This window comes from Choloepus didactylus, chromosome 1, assembly GCF_015220235.1.
Source record: "Choloepus didactylus isolate mChoDid1 chromosome 1, mChoDid1.pri, whole genome shotgun sequence".
Lineage (NCBI taxonomy): Eukaryota > Metazoa > Chordata > Mammalia > Pilosa > Megalonychidae > Choloepus > Choloepus didactylus.
This window is the reverse complement of record NC_051307.1, coordinates 11505067-11522927: the sequence shown is the minus strand read 5'-3', so window position 1 is coordinate 11522927 and position 17861 is coordinate 11505067. Positions and strand designations below refer to the sequence as shown.

At 37.6% G+C, this 17861-nt stretch overlaps 1 protein-coding gene across 2 annotated transcripts in view; it reads left to right on the top strand.

Annotated features, from left to right (window-relative positions):
* The window catches only part of MORC3 (MORC family CW-type zinc finger 3), a 62052-nt gene extending 44870 nt beyond the window's left edge, over window positions 1-17182 (top strand). For both annotated transcript variants that reach the window (XM_037831698.1, XM_037831703.1), the window contains 3 exons: window positions 9949-10828; window positions 12130-12287; window positions 16329-17182. In XM_037831698.1, the coding sequence (XP_037687626.1) occupies window positions 9949-10828; window positions 12130-12287; window positions 16329-16482 (1192 nt within the window). In that variant the 3' untranslated portion in view covers window positions 16483-17182. The remainder of the gene's footprint in view (window positions 1-9948; window positions 10829-12129; window positions 12288-16328) is intronic.
* The last annotated feature ends 679 nt before the right edge of the window (window positions 17183-17861 follow it).

Sequence of the window (17861 nt, the reverse complement as noted above, 5' to 3'; positions counted from 1 at the left end):
AAGATGAGTCTCTTGTATGCAACATATTGATGGTTCATTTTTTTTGATCCATTCTGCGAATCTGTATCTTTTAATTGGGGAGTTTAATCCATTTACATTCAACGTTATAACCGTGAAGGCATTTCTTGAATCGGCCATCTTATCCTTTGGTTTATGTTTCTCATATTTTTCCCCTCTGTCTATTAATATCCTTTATTGTACCCATACCGAATCTCTTTAGTACTGAACCTTTCTCCAAGTCTCTCTGTCCTTTCTTTGTTTCTCTGTCTGTAGGGCTCCCTTTAGTATCTCCAGTAGGGCAGGTCTCTTGTTAGCAAATTCTCTCAGCATTTGTTTGTCTGTGAAAAATTTAAGCTCTCCCTCCAGTTTGAAGGAGAGCTTTGCTGGATAAAGTATTCTTGGCTGGAAATTTTTCTCACTCAGAATTTTAAATATATCGTGCCACTGCCTTCTTTTTTTTTTTTTTTTTTTTTTTTTTTAATCATCATTTTATTGAGATATATTCACATACCACGCAGTCATACAAAACAAATTGTACTTTCGATTGTTTACAGTACCATTACATAGTTGTACATTCATCACCTAAATCAATCCCTGACACCTTCATTAGCACACACACAAAAATAACAAGAATAATAATTAGAGTGAAAAAGAGCAATTGAAGTAAAAAAGAACACTAGGTACCTTTGTCTGTTTGTTTGCTTCCCCTACTTTTCTACACATCCATCCATAAACTAGACAAAGTGGAGTTTGGTCCTTATGGCATTCCCAATCCCACTGTCACCCCTCATAAGCTACATTTTTATACAACTGTCTTCGAGATTCATGGGTTCTGGGTTGTAGTTTAATAGTTTCAGGTATCCACCACCAGCTACCCCAATTCTTTAGAACCTAAAAAAGGTTGTCTAAAGTGTGCGTAAGAGTGCCCACCAGAGTGATCTCTCGGCTCGTTTTGGAATCTCTCTGCCACTGAAGCTTATTTCATTTCCTTTCACATCCCCCTTTTGGTCAAGAAGATGTTCTCCATCCCACGATGCCGGGTCTACATTCCTCCCCGGGAGTCATATTCCACGTTGCCAGGGAGATTCACTTCCCTGGGTGTCTGATCCCACATAGGGGGGAGGGCAGTGATTTCACCTTTCAAGTTGGCTTAGCCAGAGAGAGAGGGCCACATCTGAGCAACAAAGAGGCATTCAGGAGGAGACTCTTAGGCACAAATACAGGGAGGCCTAGCCTCTCCTTTGCAGCAACCGTCTTCCCAAGGGTAAAACTTATGGTAGAGGGCTCAACCCATCAAACCACCAGTCCCCTATGTCTGTGGTCATGTTAGCAACCATGGAGGTGGGGTAGGCGAATACCCCTGCATTCTCCACAGGCTCCTCAAGGGGGCACTACATCTTTTTTTTTTTTTTCCTTGTTTGTCTTTTTTCTTTTTTCTTTTTTTTTTTTAACTTTCCCTTGTTTTTTCAAATCAACTGTATGAAAAAAAAAAAAAGTTAAAAAGAAAACAAACATACAATAAAAGAACATTTCAAACAGACCATAGCAAGGGAGTAAGAAAAAGACAACTAACCTAAGATAACTGCTTAACTTCCAACATGTTCCTACTTTACCCCAAGAAAGTTGCATAATATAGCAACATTTCAGTGAACTTGTTCCTACTACATCCATCAGAAATTAACAGACCATAGTCATTTCTGGGCATCCCCAGAACATTAAATAGCTTATCTGTTCTTCTTGGATTATTGTTCCTCCTTCCTTAATTGCTCTCTACTGCTAGTTCCCCTACATTCTACATTATAAACCATTTGTTTTACATTTTTCAAAGTTCACATTAGTGGTAGCATATAATATTTCTCTTTTTGTGCCTGGCTTATTTCGCTCAGCATTATGTCTTCAAGGTTCATCCATGTTGTCATATGTTTCACCAGATCGTTCCTTCTTACTGCCGCGTAGTATTGCATCGTGTGTATATACCACATTTTATTTATCCACTCATCTGTTGAAGGACATTTGGGTTGTTTCCATCTCTTGGCAATTGTGAATAATGCTGCTATGAACATTGGCGTGCAGATATCTGTTCGTGTCACTGCTTTCCGATCTTCCGGGTATATACCGAGAAGTGCAATCGCTGGATCGAATGGTAGCTCTATATCTAGTTTTCTAAGGAACTGCCAGACTGACTTCCAGAGTGGCTGAACCATTATACAGTCCCACCAACAATGAATAAGAGTTCCAATTTCTCCACATCCCCTCCAGCATTTGTAGTTTCCTGTTTGCTTAATGGCAGCCATTCTAACCGGTGTTAGATGGTATCTCATTGTGGTCTTAATTTGCATCTCTCTAATAGCTAGTGAAGCTGAACATTTTTTCATGTGTTTCTTGGCCATTTGTATTTCCTCTTCAGAGAACTGTCTTTTCATATCTTTTGCCCATTTTATAATTGGGCTGTCTGTACTGTTGTCATTGAGTTGTAGGATTTCTTTGTATATGCAAGATGTCAGTCTTTTGTCAGATACATGGTTTCCAAAAATTTTTTCCCATTGAGTTGGCTGCCTCTTTACCTTTTTGAGAAATTCCTTTGAGGTGCAGAAACTTCTAAGCTTGAGGAGTTCCCATTTATCTATTTTTTCTTTTGTTGCTTGTGCTTTGGGTGTAAAGTCTCGGAAGTGGCCTCCTAATACAAGGTCTTGAAGATGTTTTCCTACATTATCTTCTAGGAGTTTTATGGTACTTTCTTTTATATTGAGATCTTTGGTCCATTTTGAGTTAATTTTTGTGTAGGGGGTGAGGTAGGGGTCCTCTTTCATTCTTTTGGATATGGATATCCAACTCTCCCAGCCCCATTTGTTGAAAAGACCATTATGGCTCAGTTCGGTGACTTTGGGGGCCTTATCAAAGATCAGTCGGCCATAGATCTGAGGGTCTATCTCTGAATTCTCAATTCGATTCCATTGATCTATATGTCTATCTTTGTGCCAGTACCATGCTGTTTTGGCAACTGTGGCTTTATAATAAGCTTCAAAGTCAGGGAGTGTAAGTCCTCCCACTTCGTTTTTCTTTTTTAGAGTGTCTTTAGCAATTCGAGGCATCTTCCCTTTCCAAATAAATTTGATAACTAGCTTTTCCAAGTCTGCAAAGTAGGTTGTTGGAATTTTGATTGGGATTGCATTGAATCTGTAGATGAGTTTGGGTAGAATTGACATCTTAATGACATTTAGCCTTCCTATCCATGAACATGGAATATTTTCCCATCTTTTAAGGTCCCCTTCTATTTCTTTTAGTAGAGTTATGTAGTTTTCTTTTTATAGGTCTTTTACATCTTTGGTTAAGTTTATTCCTAGGTACTTGATTTTTTTAGTTGCTATTGAAAATGGTATCTTTTTCTTGAGTGTCTCTTCAGTTTGTTCATTTCTAGCATATAGAAACATTACTGACTTATGTGCATTAAGCTTGTATCCCGCTACTTTGCTAAATTTGTTTATTAGCTCTAGTAGGTGTATCGTTGATTTCTCAGGGTTTTCTAGATATAAGATCATATCATCTGCAAACAATGACAGTTTTACTTCTTCTTTTCCAATTTGGATGCCTTTTATTTCTTTGTCTTGCCGGATTGCCCTGGCTAGCACTTCCAGCACAATGTCGAATAACAGTGGTGACAGCGGGCATCCTTGTCTTGTTCCTGATCTTAGAGGGAAGGCTTTCAGTCTCTCACCATTGAGTACTATGCTGGCTGTGGGTTTTTCATATATGCTCTTTATCATGTTGAGGAAGTTTCCTTCAATTCCTACCTTTTGAAGTGTTTTTATCAAAAAGGGATGTTGGATTTTATCAAATGCTTTTTCAGCATCTATTGAGATGATCAATTGATTTTTCCCTTTTGACTTGTTAATGTGTTGTAATACATTGATTGTTTTTCTTATGTTGAACCATCCTTGCATGCCTGGAATGAACCCCACTTGGTCATGGTGTATGATTTTTTTAATGTGTCTTTGGATTCGATTTGCAAGTATTTTGTTGAGGATTTTTGCATCTATATTCATTAGGGAGATTGGCCGGTAGTTTTCCTTTTTTGTAGCATCTTTGCCTGGTTTTGGTATTAGATTGATGTTAGCTTCATAAAATGAGTTAGGTAGTGTTCCATTTTTTTCAATGTTTTGAAAGAGTTTGAGTAAGATTGGTGTCAGTTCTTTCTGGAAAGTTTGGTAGAATTCCCCTGTGAAGCCATCTGGCCCTGGGCATTTATTTGTGGGAAGCTTTTTGATGACTGATTGGATCTCTTTGCTTGTGATGGGTTGGTTGAGGTCTTCTATTTCTTCTCTGGTCAGTCTAGGTTGTTCATATGTTTCCAGGAAATTGTCCATTTCTTCTACATTATCCAGTTTGTTGCCATACAGTTGTTCATAATATCCTCTTATAATTTTTTTAATTTCTTCAGGATCTGCAGTTATGTCACCTTTTTCATTCATTATTTTGTTTATATGGGTCTTCTCTCTTTTTGATTTTGTCAGTCTAGCTAGGGGCTTGTCAATCTTGTTGATCTTCTCAAAGAACCAACTTTTGGTGATATTTATCCTTTCTATTGTTTTTTTGTTCTCTATGTCATTTATTTCTGCTTTAATCCTTGTTATTTCTTTTCTTGTACTTGGTTTAGGATTGGTTTGCTGTTCATTTTCTAGCTTCTTCAGTTGATCCATTAGTTCTTTGATTTTGGCTCTTTCTTCCTTTTTAATATATGCGTTTAGTGCTATAAATTTCCCCCTTAGCACTGCTTTTGCTGCATCCCATAGGTTTTGGTATGTTGTGTTCTCATTTTCATTCGTCTCTATATATTTAGCAATTTCTCTTGCTATTTCTTCTTTAACCCACTGATTGTTTAGGAGTGTGTTGTTTAACCTCCAGGTATTTGTGAATTTTCTAAGTCTCTGATGGTTATTGACTTCTAATTGTATTCCATTGTGGTCAGAGAATGTGCTTTGAATAATTTCAATCTTTTTAAATTTATTGAGGCTTGTTTTATGTCCCAGCATATGATCTATTCTGGAGAAAGTTCTGTGAGCACTAGAAAAGTATGTGTATCCTGGTGATTTGGGATGTAATGTCCTGTAGATGTCTGTTAAATCTAATTCATTTATCAGATTGTTTAGGTTTTCAATTTCCTTATTGGTCTTCTGTCTGGTTGATCTATCTATAGGAGAGAGTGATGTGTTGAAGTCTCCCACAATTATTGTGGAAACATCAATTGCTTCCTTTAGTTTTGCCAATGTTTCTCTCATGTATTTTGTGGCACCTTGATTGGGTGCATAGACATTTACGATTGTTAATTCTTCTTGCTGAATTGCCCCTTTTATTAGTATGTAGTGGCCTTCTTTGTCTCTCAAAACATCCCTGCATTTGAAGTCTATTTTATCTGAGATTAATATTGCTACACCTGCTTTCTTTTGGCTGTAGCTTGCATGAAATATTTTTTTCCATCCTTTCACTTTCAGTTTCTTTGTGTCCCTGTGTCTAAGATGAGTCTCTTGTATGCAACATATTGATGGTTCATTTTTTTGATCCATTCTGTGAATCTATATCTTTTAATTGGGGAGTTTAATCCATTTACATTCAACGTTAAAACCGTGAAGGCATTTCTTGAATCGGCCATCTTATCCTTTGGATTATGTTTGCCATATTTTTCCCTCTCTCTATTAATATCCTTTATTGTACCCATACCGAATCTCTTTAGTACTGAACCTTTCTCCAAGTCTCTCTGTCCTGTCTTTGTTTCTCTGTCTGTAGGGCTCCCTTTAGTATCTCCAGTAGGGCAGGTCTCTTGTTAGCAAATTCTCTCAGCATTTGTTTGTCTGTGAAAAATTTAAGCTCTCCCTCAAATTTGAAGGAGAGCTTTGCTGGATAAAGTATTCTTGGCTGGAAATTCCTCTCACTCAGAATTTTAAATATATCGTGCCACTGCCTTCTCGCCTCCATGGTGGCTGCTGAGTAGTCACTACTTAGTCTTATGCTGTTTCCTTTGTATGTGGTGAATTGCTTTTCTCTTGCTGCTTTCAGAACTTGCTCCTTCTCTTCTATGTTTGACAGTGTGATCAGTATATGTCTCGGAGTGGGTTTTTTTGGATTTATTCTATTTGGAGTTCGCTGAGCATTTATGATTTGTGTATTTATGTTGTTTAGAAGATTTGGGAAGTTTTCCCCAACAATTTCTTTGAATACTCTTCCTAGACCTTTACCCTTTTCTTCCTCTTCTGGGACACCAATGAGTCTTATATTCGGACGTTTCATATTATCTATCATATCCCTGAGGTCCATTTCGAGTTTTTCAATTTTTTTCCCCATTCTTTCTTTTATGCTTTCATTTTCCATTCTGTCATCTTCCAGGTCACTGATTCGTTGTTCAACTTTCTCTAGTCTTGTACTATGAGTGTCCAGAATCTTTTTAATTTGGTCAACAGTTTCTTTAATTTCCATAAGATCATCCATTTTTTTATTTAGTCTTGCAATGTCTTCTTTATGCTCTTCTAGGGTCTTCTTGATTTCCTTCATATCCCGTACTATGGTCTCATTGTTCATCTTTAGTTCTTTGAGTAGCTGCTCTAGGTGTGTCTCTTCTGGTCTTTTGATTTGGGTGCTTGGGCTTGGGTTATCCATATCGTCTGGTTTTTTCATATGCTTTATAATTTTCTGTTGTTTTTGGCCTCGTGGCATTTGCTGACCTTGATAGGGTTCTTTTAGGGTTTGTAGACCAGTTGAAGTCCTTATCTCTAATTTATCAGATCTACAGCTTCGTGGAGTACACTTTCTCTAACTAACCAGCAGGTGGCGTCCACGAGCCACCTGTTCTCCACAAGCCAGTTCTCCCCTGCTTAGCCTTTTTGGTGAGTGGGGGAGTGAGTCTTGTGGGGTCCAATTGGTGTCCCAAGCTTGCGTGTGTAGTTGGTGTTGCCTGCCCTGTATGTGGGGCGTGTTTCTGGGCAGTCAGGGAGTGGGGGGTGGCTCTAACAATCAAATCTCCCTGGTGATCCTAGAGTTTTAAAGCTGCTGCAATAGTCTAATCCTTCAGTTCAGTCCTGCCACAGCTTGTCTCTGCCACTGACCCACAAGTCCTTGGTATTGGCGTATGGCTCCTGAGACTTGCAAGTGGGCCCCTCTTCCAGGCCGTGCACCCCGGGTCCTCTGTTGAGGGATGACTGTGCTATGTCACAGGTGAGTGCCGTCCCCCCAGGGCAGTTCTGGGCTGCTGGGCTGTGTAGGGAGGCTCCCAGTCTGCTGAAATGATGGCTGAATGGGGCTTTGTTAATTCACACTGCTCTACCTTCCCAACTCTGGGACAATCAGCTGAGGTTGCAGGGAAGGCTAATGTCCACGCCCAGTTTTGTGGTGTGTGCCTGTTATTTGAAGCACTTCTGTCACACTGGGTTGTCTGGGGCAGTTCTGGGCTATGGGGCTGGCGATGGGCAGGAGTGTTTCCTGTCCCCCAGGATGATGGCTGTGAGCGGACACCCCCCTTTTCTTGGGAAGTTGTGGTGTTTAGTGAATTTTCTCAGCCACTGGATTATTGCGTTTTGTCTCAGAGCTCTCCTAGTTCTGCTCTTGACTTGACCTGCCCAAATAGCAAGTCTTTGAAGCTTTCTGTATTGGGCTTCTTAGAGTAATTGTTTTAGAAAAAGAAAAAAGGATTAAAAAAAAAAAAAAAAAAAAAAAAGGGCCCTCCTCAGAGATCTAATGGGTTATTGAAATGCTAAGAGACAAAGCAACCAGGGCCATTAAGGGTCCACAGGGCAGAGAGATCATCTTTTCTTCGGGATTTGCATATGCGCCTCAGGGCCCTTCCCCTTTCTATGTTCACCAGAACTCCAAAAATCCTCCGCTTTTATTTTGGAGTTTTTCGTGTTTTTTTTTTCCATGCCTGTCTCCTCTCTGCTGGGCTGGCTGCTCTCAGATTCTCTGGTGTCTGGTCTCAGTCTATCTATGGTTGGAGTTTGAATCAGTAGAATGAGTTTCCGATAAGAGCTGCCACTGCAGTTCTCCCTTCTCCTTCCCGGAGCTGACAGCCTCTCCTCCCCCGGGACTGAGCCTGGCAGCAGGGGCGCGGGTCCCCTGGCCGCAAAAACTTACAGATTTCGCTGATCTCAGCAGTTCCACGTTTTCATGAGTGTTGTATGAAGTATGCCCAAAGTCAGATTGCTCTGTGGTGTCCAGTCCACGCAGTTCCTGGCTTTCTACCTACTTTCCTGGAGGAGTAACTAAAACATACAGCTCACCAGTCTGCCATCTTGCCCCGCCCACCAAAAGGGAACATTTTTAATTAAACAATTTCAAAAGGCAATATATTCTCAAATTCATCGAGCCAAAGACTGTGGGAAGTTGGTACCTACACTTACGTTTTGAGAAAGATAATTAGGCATTGACCTGGAAAGAAGAAAAAATAGGGATATTTCCAATTTAACAGGGTAGAATAGATAAATAAGAAATAATTGATAAAGCTGAAACCTTAGCTTTTTGGAGTAGGGTGGAAAGCTGACAAGAAGCAGCCTGAATAACTCCATAGTTGAATAGAAAGTCTCAGAACTTGGAAGCATCAGGTATGTCTAAAAGTGAAGGACAAGGGGTGGAAGCAGCAGGCTTTCATGGAAGTTCATCTAAGGAAGAGTAGGTCCCTAGACCACTTCTCAGTCTGCAAGGTATGGCAACTGTCCTTTCTCTTCCTTTGTGAGAAGATAGGAAATTTACTTCTTGGAGCAGTTTTTATTGCTGCAGATGGGGGTAAGCCATGGTTTTGAAAACAGAAGGAATATGGGGAAGTTTGAATACTTAATGGTGAGGACCCTCAGCTTCCTTCTTACTGGAGAAAAGCTGTAGATGTTAATGACAGTTTGAGGACCCTTTGAATCTCAGGCCTATCCTTTGACAGCTTCTAGTCAGTTTCACTCTTAAATATAAACTGCCAAGGATCACCAGGTGTGTTCCGTCTAACATGGGAGAACAAACTGAAACAAAGGGAGTAGAAGAAGACAATATGAAATTTATTGTGGGGTGAGTGGATGTTGAACAAATCTCTTAGAACATAGAACAAAAAGATAAACAGTTGGAAGACAGAAGAAAAGATGAGTAAAGCATCAGTACTGCAGGGGCAACATCTAAATAAGGGAGTTTGAGAGGTCTGTATACCAAACAAGCCAGCAGTAAACTTGAGAGTGGAATAAAGATACATTGTGCAAAGCTTACGTTTCTCTGTCCCATGTACTCTTTCTCAAAACGCTGTTGGAGGTTGTGCCCCATCAATATGAGAGAGTAACCTTGGAAAGAGGAAAAGATGAGATCTAGGAAACAGAATCTAGCACAAAAGTCCTAAAGAACAAACCAGTACAAATTTCCCTCCAAGTGGGAAATAAAAGTAACCAATTGATAAATTCATAGAAAACTTAAGCAAATGAAAAAAAAAAAAAAGTCTGTAATTCAGAGACACTTGTTTTATATGAAAGCATGCATACCGCTGGTTTACTTTGTGGCTCACCTTTGATAGCTGAATGTTGATGAAAATTAACAAATGGGAATAGCAGTGCCATTTGCTGAGGATACAGAGAAGGGCTGGGGAAAGTGGTGGCACCAGGGGAGTCAGATTCTGTTTTGGACCTAGCTACACTGAGACACCTAAAGGACACCAGATGAAGAGATGTTTGGCGGTACGTAGATCTGGCACTTCAAAGAGATCTCAGTATTCACTTGTTTCTCATCTGTAAAATGAGGAAATAATCTCTACTTTGGTAAATTGTTGGTCAGTACCATACATTGTGGTATTTTTTAAAAAAAGAAGCATGGGAATTTCTTACAATTTTAGCGTAGTTAAATTATAAAAATGTTACAATAGTGTAGTTGTTAGAATGATTATTGCAAGATCTTCCGTTCTCCATATTGACATTTTATAATCTTATATTTAAATTTTTTCAGCCTAAAACGGAGACTTCCTGTTCGTTCCTCAATTTTGAATGTAAAGAATCGGAGATTGACTAATCAAGCATTTGAAAATTCAGTTAATAAAGATGATGAAGATGTCATCATCTTAGAAGAAAACAGTACTCCCAAACCTGCCGTAGACTGTGACAGTGAAGTGAAATTGGAGCAGATCACCATGGAGCCAAGTGGTATTCGGGTTGAGCTTGTGCATGATCAGGAGCCTTGTGGCCAGATTAGTACAAAAAGCACCTCCTTGTCCAGATGTGATCAGGGAACTACTGCAGCCACACAGACTGAAGTACCAAGTTTAATTGTTAAAAAGGAAGAAACTATTGAAGATGAGATAGATGCAAGAAATGATTCAGCAACACTATCATCCTGTGTAGATGAAGCAAAAATACCTGAAACCCAGGAGACATTTGATAAATCTGTAGGTGAGGCTGACTGCCAGTTAAATGAACTGAAAAATGAGCTACTTTTAGTCATCCAAGAAAAAGAAAATTATAAAAGACAATGTCATATGTTTACTGACCAAGTGAAAGTGTTAGAACAGAGAATACTAGAAATAAATGACAAATTCGTGAAGAAGGAAATTTGCCATCAATCTACTGAAACTGATGCTGTATTTTTACTTGAGGGTATTAATGGCAAATCTGAAAGTCCAGACCATATGGCTTCACAGTATCAGCAAGCTTTGGAAGAAATAGAAAGACTGAAAAAACAGTGTAGTGCTTTGCAACATTTAAAGGCTGAATGTAGTCAGTGTTCCAGTAATGAGAGTAAAAGTGAAATGGATGAAATGGCTGTGCAGCTTGACGATGTATTTAGACAGCTGGACAAATGCAGTATTGAGAGGGACCAGTATAAAAATGAGGTGAGTTTTCTTATCCAAGATACAGATAATAATTGGCATCCAGGGGTATTCAAATATTAAAGAACTGCTAATAGCTAGGAATACTTCTCACTTAATATTTCTATTTAGTGAATATCTGTTACTCACTAGTTTTCATTTAGGGAGTGGTCCTGGGGGCACATGGAAATGTATAGGGGCATTTTTGGTTCTTAAATGCCTTGAGGAGATGGCATTACTGGAATTTAATGGATAGTAAATAGCCTATAGTGCCCAGGACGATGCTATTCAAAGAATTGTCCTGCTCAAACTACAAATATCACCTCATTGAGCTAGCCAGTTACTCAATTTGATAAAAAATTTACATCCATTAATAATAAGCCTTGTAATAACCGTACAAGGTGCAAGGCGGTATTGTCATTTTATAGATGTACCCTTGCTGTTTAGGATTAGGTTTATTTCCAAATAAAAGTGGCAGCTCCACGATCATTGGAGACACAAGCTCTTGTTGCATTGTGGTTTTGCTTCTCACCATGCAGTAATTCTCCGATAAGGCTCTTCAGGTTCAGCCATCTTATTTACATTCCAAACAGCAGGAAAGAGAAGGGTGCAATTACTTAGATGCTTCCTGGAAGCTTCTTCTTTTCCATAATCAGTACTGAGTCATGGGGCTTACAAGGGGTCAGGAAATGTAGTCTTGATTCAGGGATTCTTTTGCTGAGAAGAAAGTAACAGCCCCTGCACATGCCCCTACTTCAAATTCAGGTAGCTCCTTTTATTACATTTTTATCTATTACGTTTATTTGGTGCTTGAAAAGAAGATTTCCCTGCTAAAAAGAGTTTGGAAACCACAGTGTACTTCTGTTACTCTGTTTACTGTGCTGCTGGAAATATTGCTTACATAACTGCTCAGACACTCATCTTAAAATGTTGGCTCAGAAGCTAGATGACAAAAAACATAAAAATCAGTATAAGCTCATTGTTATAACTTGAAGCTAGTGAGTGTGCAGGAAATGAAAACCACTGTAATGTATTAAAATTTAGGCCACTTGTATTTTGGCTTTTTAGTTTTTAGGTACCACTGGTTTTCGATCAAGTGGTAATTAAAATTTTGTGTTCTTTCAATGTAAAAGCTGTAGAGGTGAAATTATAAGCAAATGACCTTGGTTTTTAGAAAACTTGTGGGGTTTTTTGGTCTATTTAACATTTTGGTATTGGTAATTTTCATCAAGCATGTACTCTAAATTTCTTAGCTTTTCATTTGAGCTTTGACATCAGTATTTTAAGATTTTGCAATTATGGAATTAATTTATATTTTTTGTCAGGTTGAATTATTGGAAATGGAAAAATCACAAATCCATTTACAGTGTGAAGAACTCAAAACTGAAATTGAACAATTAAAATCTACAAGTCAGCAAATAGGAACAGATGTTTCAACTTCAAGTAACATTGAGGAGTCTGTAAATTATACTGATGGGGAAAGGTAATATTAAATGAGGCATTTTGCTAGGCCTACAGTTCTGTTTAGTGTACTACTTATTTTATCTGCTAGCATGCATCAAATAGATATTATTTTATCAAAAGAAGTTATTGATTGTCAACAAAGAGAGATATGGAGGAAATAACACATCATCATCCTTCAAGGAGCTAACAACTGACATTCAATTTAAGTGAAGTAGGAATTTAAAAGGAATAAAGCACTTGTTCCATCAAAGTGATTTGGAATGGTGTTGGGGCAAACCAAGTTCAGCTGGATCTTGAAGAACAGGTTGAATTTGGCCAAGGCTGGAAGACAGGGACTATAACAAGAAACTTTACTTTTTTCTACCTGATTTGTTTTTCTTTTACTTTTGTTCTTGGCACCATTTCTTTTTGTTATTTACATTTTATTTTTGATCATTTCTGTAATACATTAGTAAAATAATTTTTTATGTGCCATTGAATGTGCATTAGATACATTAACTCACAAACCTCAACAGCCCTTTGAGAGAAGAATTATTATTATGTTTTACAAATGATGATGCTAAGGCCTAGAGAAGTTAAGTAACTTGTTCCAGGCCACATATTTGGTCTCTTTGACTCGAGGGTGCAATCTACCTGATGTTCGGTTTCTTGATATGTATAGTAGGAATAATTCCATTCTTTAAAGAAATTTTTTATTTTGGCATGATTTTAGATTTACAGAAAAGTTTGAATATTTCTGACCATCCTATCAATTTTACTTATTTGTAGAATATTTGGTGTATGTTTAAAACTCATTCTAATAAAGAAGTGCAGCAGGAGTTTCTTGCATTAAAGCAGAATATTTTAAACTAAAAAAATGCAGTGGAGTATAGTTGGATCCCTAGGATAATTTATTAATCTACATAACTACACAGCCTGCAATTTTATGTTTTTGGCTTCTGTCTTCATTTCTCTACATCCCTTCCCTAATCTTAGCTTTTAGAATATCACAAATTTACTAGTTGCCATTGTACAAATGATTATCAGGAAGTTTTTAATTCTGTTAAAACAAGAAAACAGTAAATGAATGATTACCTTATCTCCATAGGATCTAAAATCAGGTTGGGGTTCTCTATATCTGTTTTGTTTTTGATAGGGGGAGGCAGAGGAGGTGGGAGGATGGCAGTATTAGTGCTATGTTGATGGCTTACTGTTCAGAATATTATTGCATCGTCATTAAGAGCTAAAATTGTGCAACCAGATCAGCTAATATGATAGCACTTGAGACCTAAGAGGTACTGTTGTAGCTGAAGTATCGCCTGCCATTCTCACTTGACATATTATTTATATTACTTTGTGTTTTAGCTTACGTTTAGCAGGATTTTAAGAAGTATGTTTATGGAAGTAGAAGGAATAGAGCAATTCCATGTAAACATAAAGGGCAGTGGGTCAATGTTTCTGAAAATGGGGACCACAGGCATCTATGATGCTTGTAGAAATACAGCTCATTGGGCACCACTGCAGTTTATTGAATTAGAAACTGTTAAACAAGCTCCCAGATGATTCTTTTGCACACAGTAAACTTTTTTTTTTATTAAATTCAGTTTTATTGAAATACATTCACACACCATACAATCATCCATGATATACAATCCACTGTCCACAGTATGATAACATAGTTATGTGTTCATCACCACAATCTATCTCTGAACATTTTCCTTACATCAGAAAGAACCAGAACAAGAATAAAAAATAAAAGTGAAAAAAGAACACCCAAATCATCCCCCCATCCCACCCCATTTGTCCTTTAGTTTTTATCCCCATTCCTCCACTCATCCATACACTAGATAAAGGGGGTGTGATCCACAAGGTCTTCACAATCACACTGTCACCCCTTGTAATCTACATTGTTATATAATTGTCTTCAGGAGTCCAGACTGCTGGGTTGGAGTTTCGTAGTGTCAGGTATTTACTTCTAGCTATTCCAATACATTAAAGCCTAAGAGGTGTTATCTATATAGTACATAAGAATGTCCACCAGAGTGACCTCTCTACTCCATTTGGAATCTCTCAGCCACTGAAACTATTTCGTCTCATTTTGCATCCCCCTTTTGGTCAAGAAGGTACTCTCAGTCCCACGATGCCGGGTCCACATTCATCCCCGGGAGTCATACTCTGCGTTGCCAGGGAGATTTAAACCCCTGGGAGTCGGGTCCCACATGGGGGGAGGGCAGCGAGTTCACTTGTTGAGATGGCTCAGTTAGAGAGAGAGAGGGCCACATCTGAGCAACAAAGAGGTACTCAGGGGGAGACTCTTAGGCTCCATTACATACAACTTTAGACTCTCCTTTGTGGTAATGAGCTTCATCAGGGCAAGTCCCATGCTCGAGGGCTCAGCACATCAAACCGCCAGTCCCAATATTTGTGACATCAACACCAGTCCAGGTGAGGATGTCCAAGACATCCGCACCTTTCCCCAGATCCTCGGGGCTGGGGAGGGGGAGGCTATAAATATATTTTTTATTATCTGCCCAAATTACTCTAGGATGTGTCACTATTTCACTCCAGCCTATACTAACCTACTGTATCTCACTTCCTATTCAAAGTTCCACGCAATTGTGCACACAGTAAACTTTTGAGTACCCAGTGATCTGTTAGGCTGGTGCTTTCCAGTGTGATAGCCACTAGCTGCATGTGGCTGTTGACACTTTAAATGTGGCTAGTCTGAATTGAGATGTGCTGTAGGTATTAAATGCACCCTGGATTTCAAAGCCCTAGGATGAGAAAAGAACATAAAATACCTCATTAATAAAGTTTTTTATTTTGGTCATATGAAATAATAATATTTTGGTGACTGGCTTAAATAAGGTATCTTATAAAAATTAATCTGTTCTTTTTAACTTTTTAATGGGGCTACTAGAATATTTTAAATTACATATGTAGTTCACATTTCTCTTGGACATTATTTCTCTTGGACAGTTCTGTTCTAGACCCTAAAAATATGAACCCTTGAAATGGCAGGTAGGAGGAAGCAGCCTTGGACAATCAAAAGTCAAGAGAAAGGATATAGATAAATGCTATTGGTTATGACAAAGGATAAAGTCTAGGTAGGACATAGAATGGTTAATAACTTCTGGAAAGCAAAGCAGAAAAGACTTTTAAAACCCTGGGCACCTGATTGAAGATGAATGGGAAAGCTTGGACAAAAAAGAATTGGAGTGGGAATAAGAAATTTTATCAAAGGTCCAGTGGAATCTTAAGGAAGATTACAAAACTAACATGCATAAAATTACATTTTTGTGCATTATCAATCCAAGGAAGAGCATCTAAGCGCAAGTTTTAGATATTTATATAATTGCAGAAATACTTGGAATTTTTTTTAAGCCTGGGTGGTGACACTCAGATACATGTACTATAAACATGGAAGGAATGAAAATGATCATCTAGTCCAGAATTTCCCAATGTTTCCAGCAAAACACTGTTCCCTAAAAATGCACAGTAAAGAATTCTCTGTGAACTTGAGCATAATACAAGTTCAGAGAAGTCCTCTAATTAAAAGTCTTGTTTAACATTATTTAACCCAAAGTTTTGCAAGCTCATCTGTCCACAGAACCTTTTTTCCCTCATAAAACTTACAGGTATCTCTTACAAGTGTATTTTAGGGAACAATTCAGTTTGTTTATTTTCCTGAAAGGAAGTGGAAATGAAAAGAGATGCATCCTTTATTCTTAGACCAGTATTCTTTCTAGTGTATCACTATTTTCCAGGTGATGCTGTTTTAAATTGCATATACCCTCTAAGTGATGTATTTTGCTAGTCCGTGTTTTCTCTAATCTGCTAATTAGAAATGTGTTAGTAGGAACCAAACAGAGCTACTAATAAGAAATACTGAGGATTTAGGCTAGAATCCAGTCAATCAAATTGACTTCTTTTCTCAAGGCAAACCTTTGCTTTTCTTTTAGTTTATTTGTATATGATTTTACAAAAGATTATGTTACTGTTTCAGTGTTATTTTTAAGTTCTACATAAATATTGAATTATTATAATGCTCATCTAATAAGTTTAATATTTATATTTGCAGCCTCAAACTTCGATCTCTTCGAGTTAATGTAGGACAACTGCTGGCCATGATTGTACCTGATCTAGATCTTCAGCAAGTAAATTATGATGTTGATGTAGTTGATGAGATTTTAGGACAAGTTGTCGAACAAATGAGTGAAATCAGCAGTACTTAAAATGTATTTTATGTGAGATAATAAAAATATTTGCTCACTCCTTATGGTTGTACTGCTTTCGAAATATAGACAGTATGATGGGTAACAGACTGAAGAACCATAGTATTTACTGTATTCTATGCATTCAAGTGTGGCCACAAATATCGCGGACACATTATCATATCTTTTTAAATACCTGTGAATTGTTGGTATTGAGCAGCAGAATATCTGATTCAAGGTTTTGTTTTAAAATATAACTATTTGTAATTAAGTCTGCACATATTTTTTTATTGCCCTAGAGGACTTTAGTGTTTTTCACCAAGAGGTTTTCAGGTTGCCCCTAATCTTTGTGCAATCTTTCTGGTTTCCCAAAGTGTATTTTTCTCTGAATTGAGGGCTGTGCCATAATACAAATGGAAATGTTACCTTTGATTTTCTTACACCCGAGTTTAAGTAGGATTTTAAAAAATGTGTTGACACCCCCAATGAGTCTAGTTGTAAGTGAATTGAGCATTAATGTCTCTTTTCTATAAAGTCCTATCTTCTGAAGTATTCGATTCATGCAAATAAAGTAAGCAGAAACTGACTCCATTTTGCCAGGATCTTTCTTGTTCTGAGATTGCCAATCATGGTTAAACATGAAGTGTTTTTATAGACCATAGAAATGATCTTTAGTATAAAAAAAAAAACACAAAAAGTATTGAAGATATTAAATGTACCGCCACATTTACTTCGAAGCCCATTTTTGGCTGCTTTGTCAGCATAGAGTGGGCATGACAATTGCTTAATATTTCTTTTTGTGAAATTTCCTGTACAGCCTTTTGTAGGATTACTACAGGTTAATGTGAGTAGAGGAAGGCAATCTTTCTCAAGTAATATTGCATACCTTTTATTATATTACAGATCTAAGTGTTTTTATTATGGATTTAATGCAACAAACTGCCCTAGGATTTATAATATTACATGCCATAAAACATGCTTTATTGGGCCCATGTTTTGTGCAGTTTTAAAGAGATGACCTTCTATTAAGTATAACTGTATATATAATTTAGAAACATATTTTCCATAACTAAAATGTGCATTATTTTTTTCAAATGTTTATCATTGCTATTTATTTTTACTTTTGTTTCTGAACATCCAATACTTGCTCATTTTCTGTGTATGCTAATACATGTCCGTCATGTACAATATTAAATTTTTACTGTACATTAACTTCTGGAAAGAGCAAATAAATGAAGATTGTTTTTATTTGCTTGATAAAGTATTTGAAAGTGTATTTTTTGTATGAAGCGGGTTATTGTCACAATTGTTATCTGCCCAAATTTTAAAATGTCTTGTAATAAAAATATATGATGGCTAACTTTTCAGTTATTACTTTAAAAGTATTCTTTATTAACCCA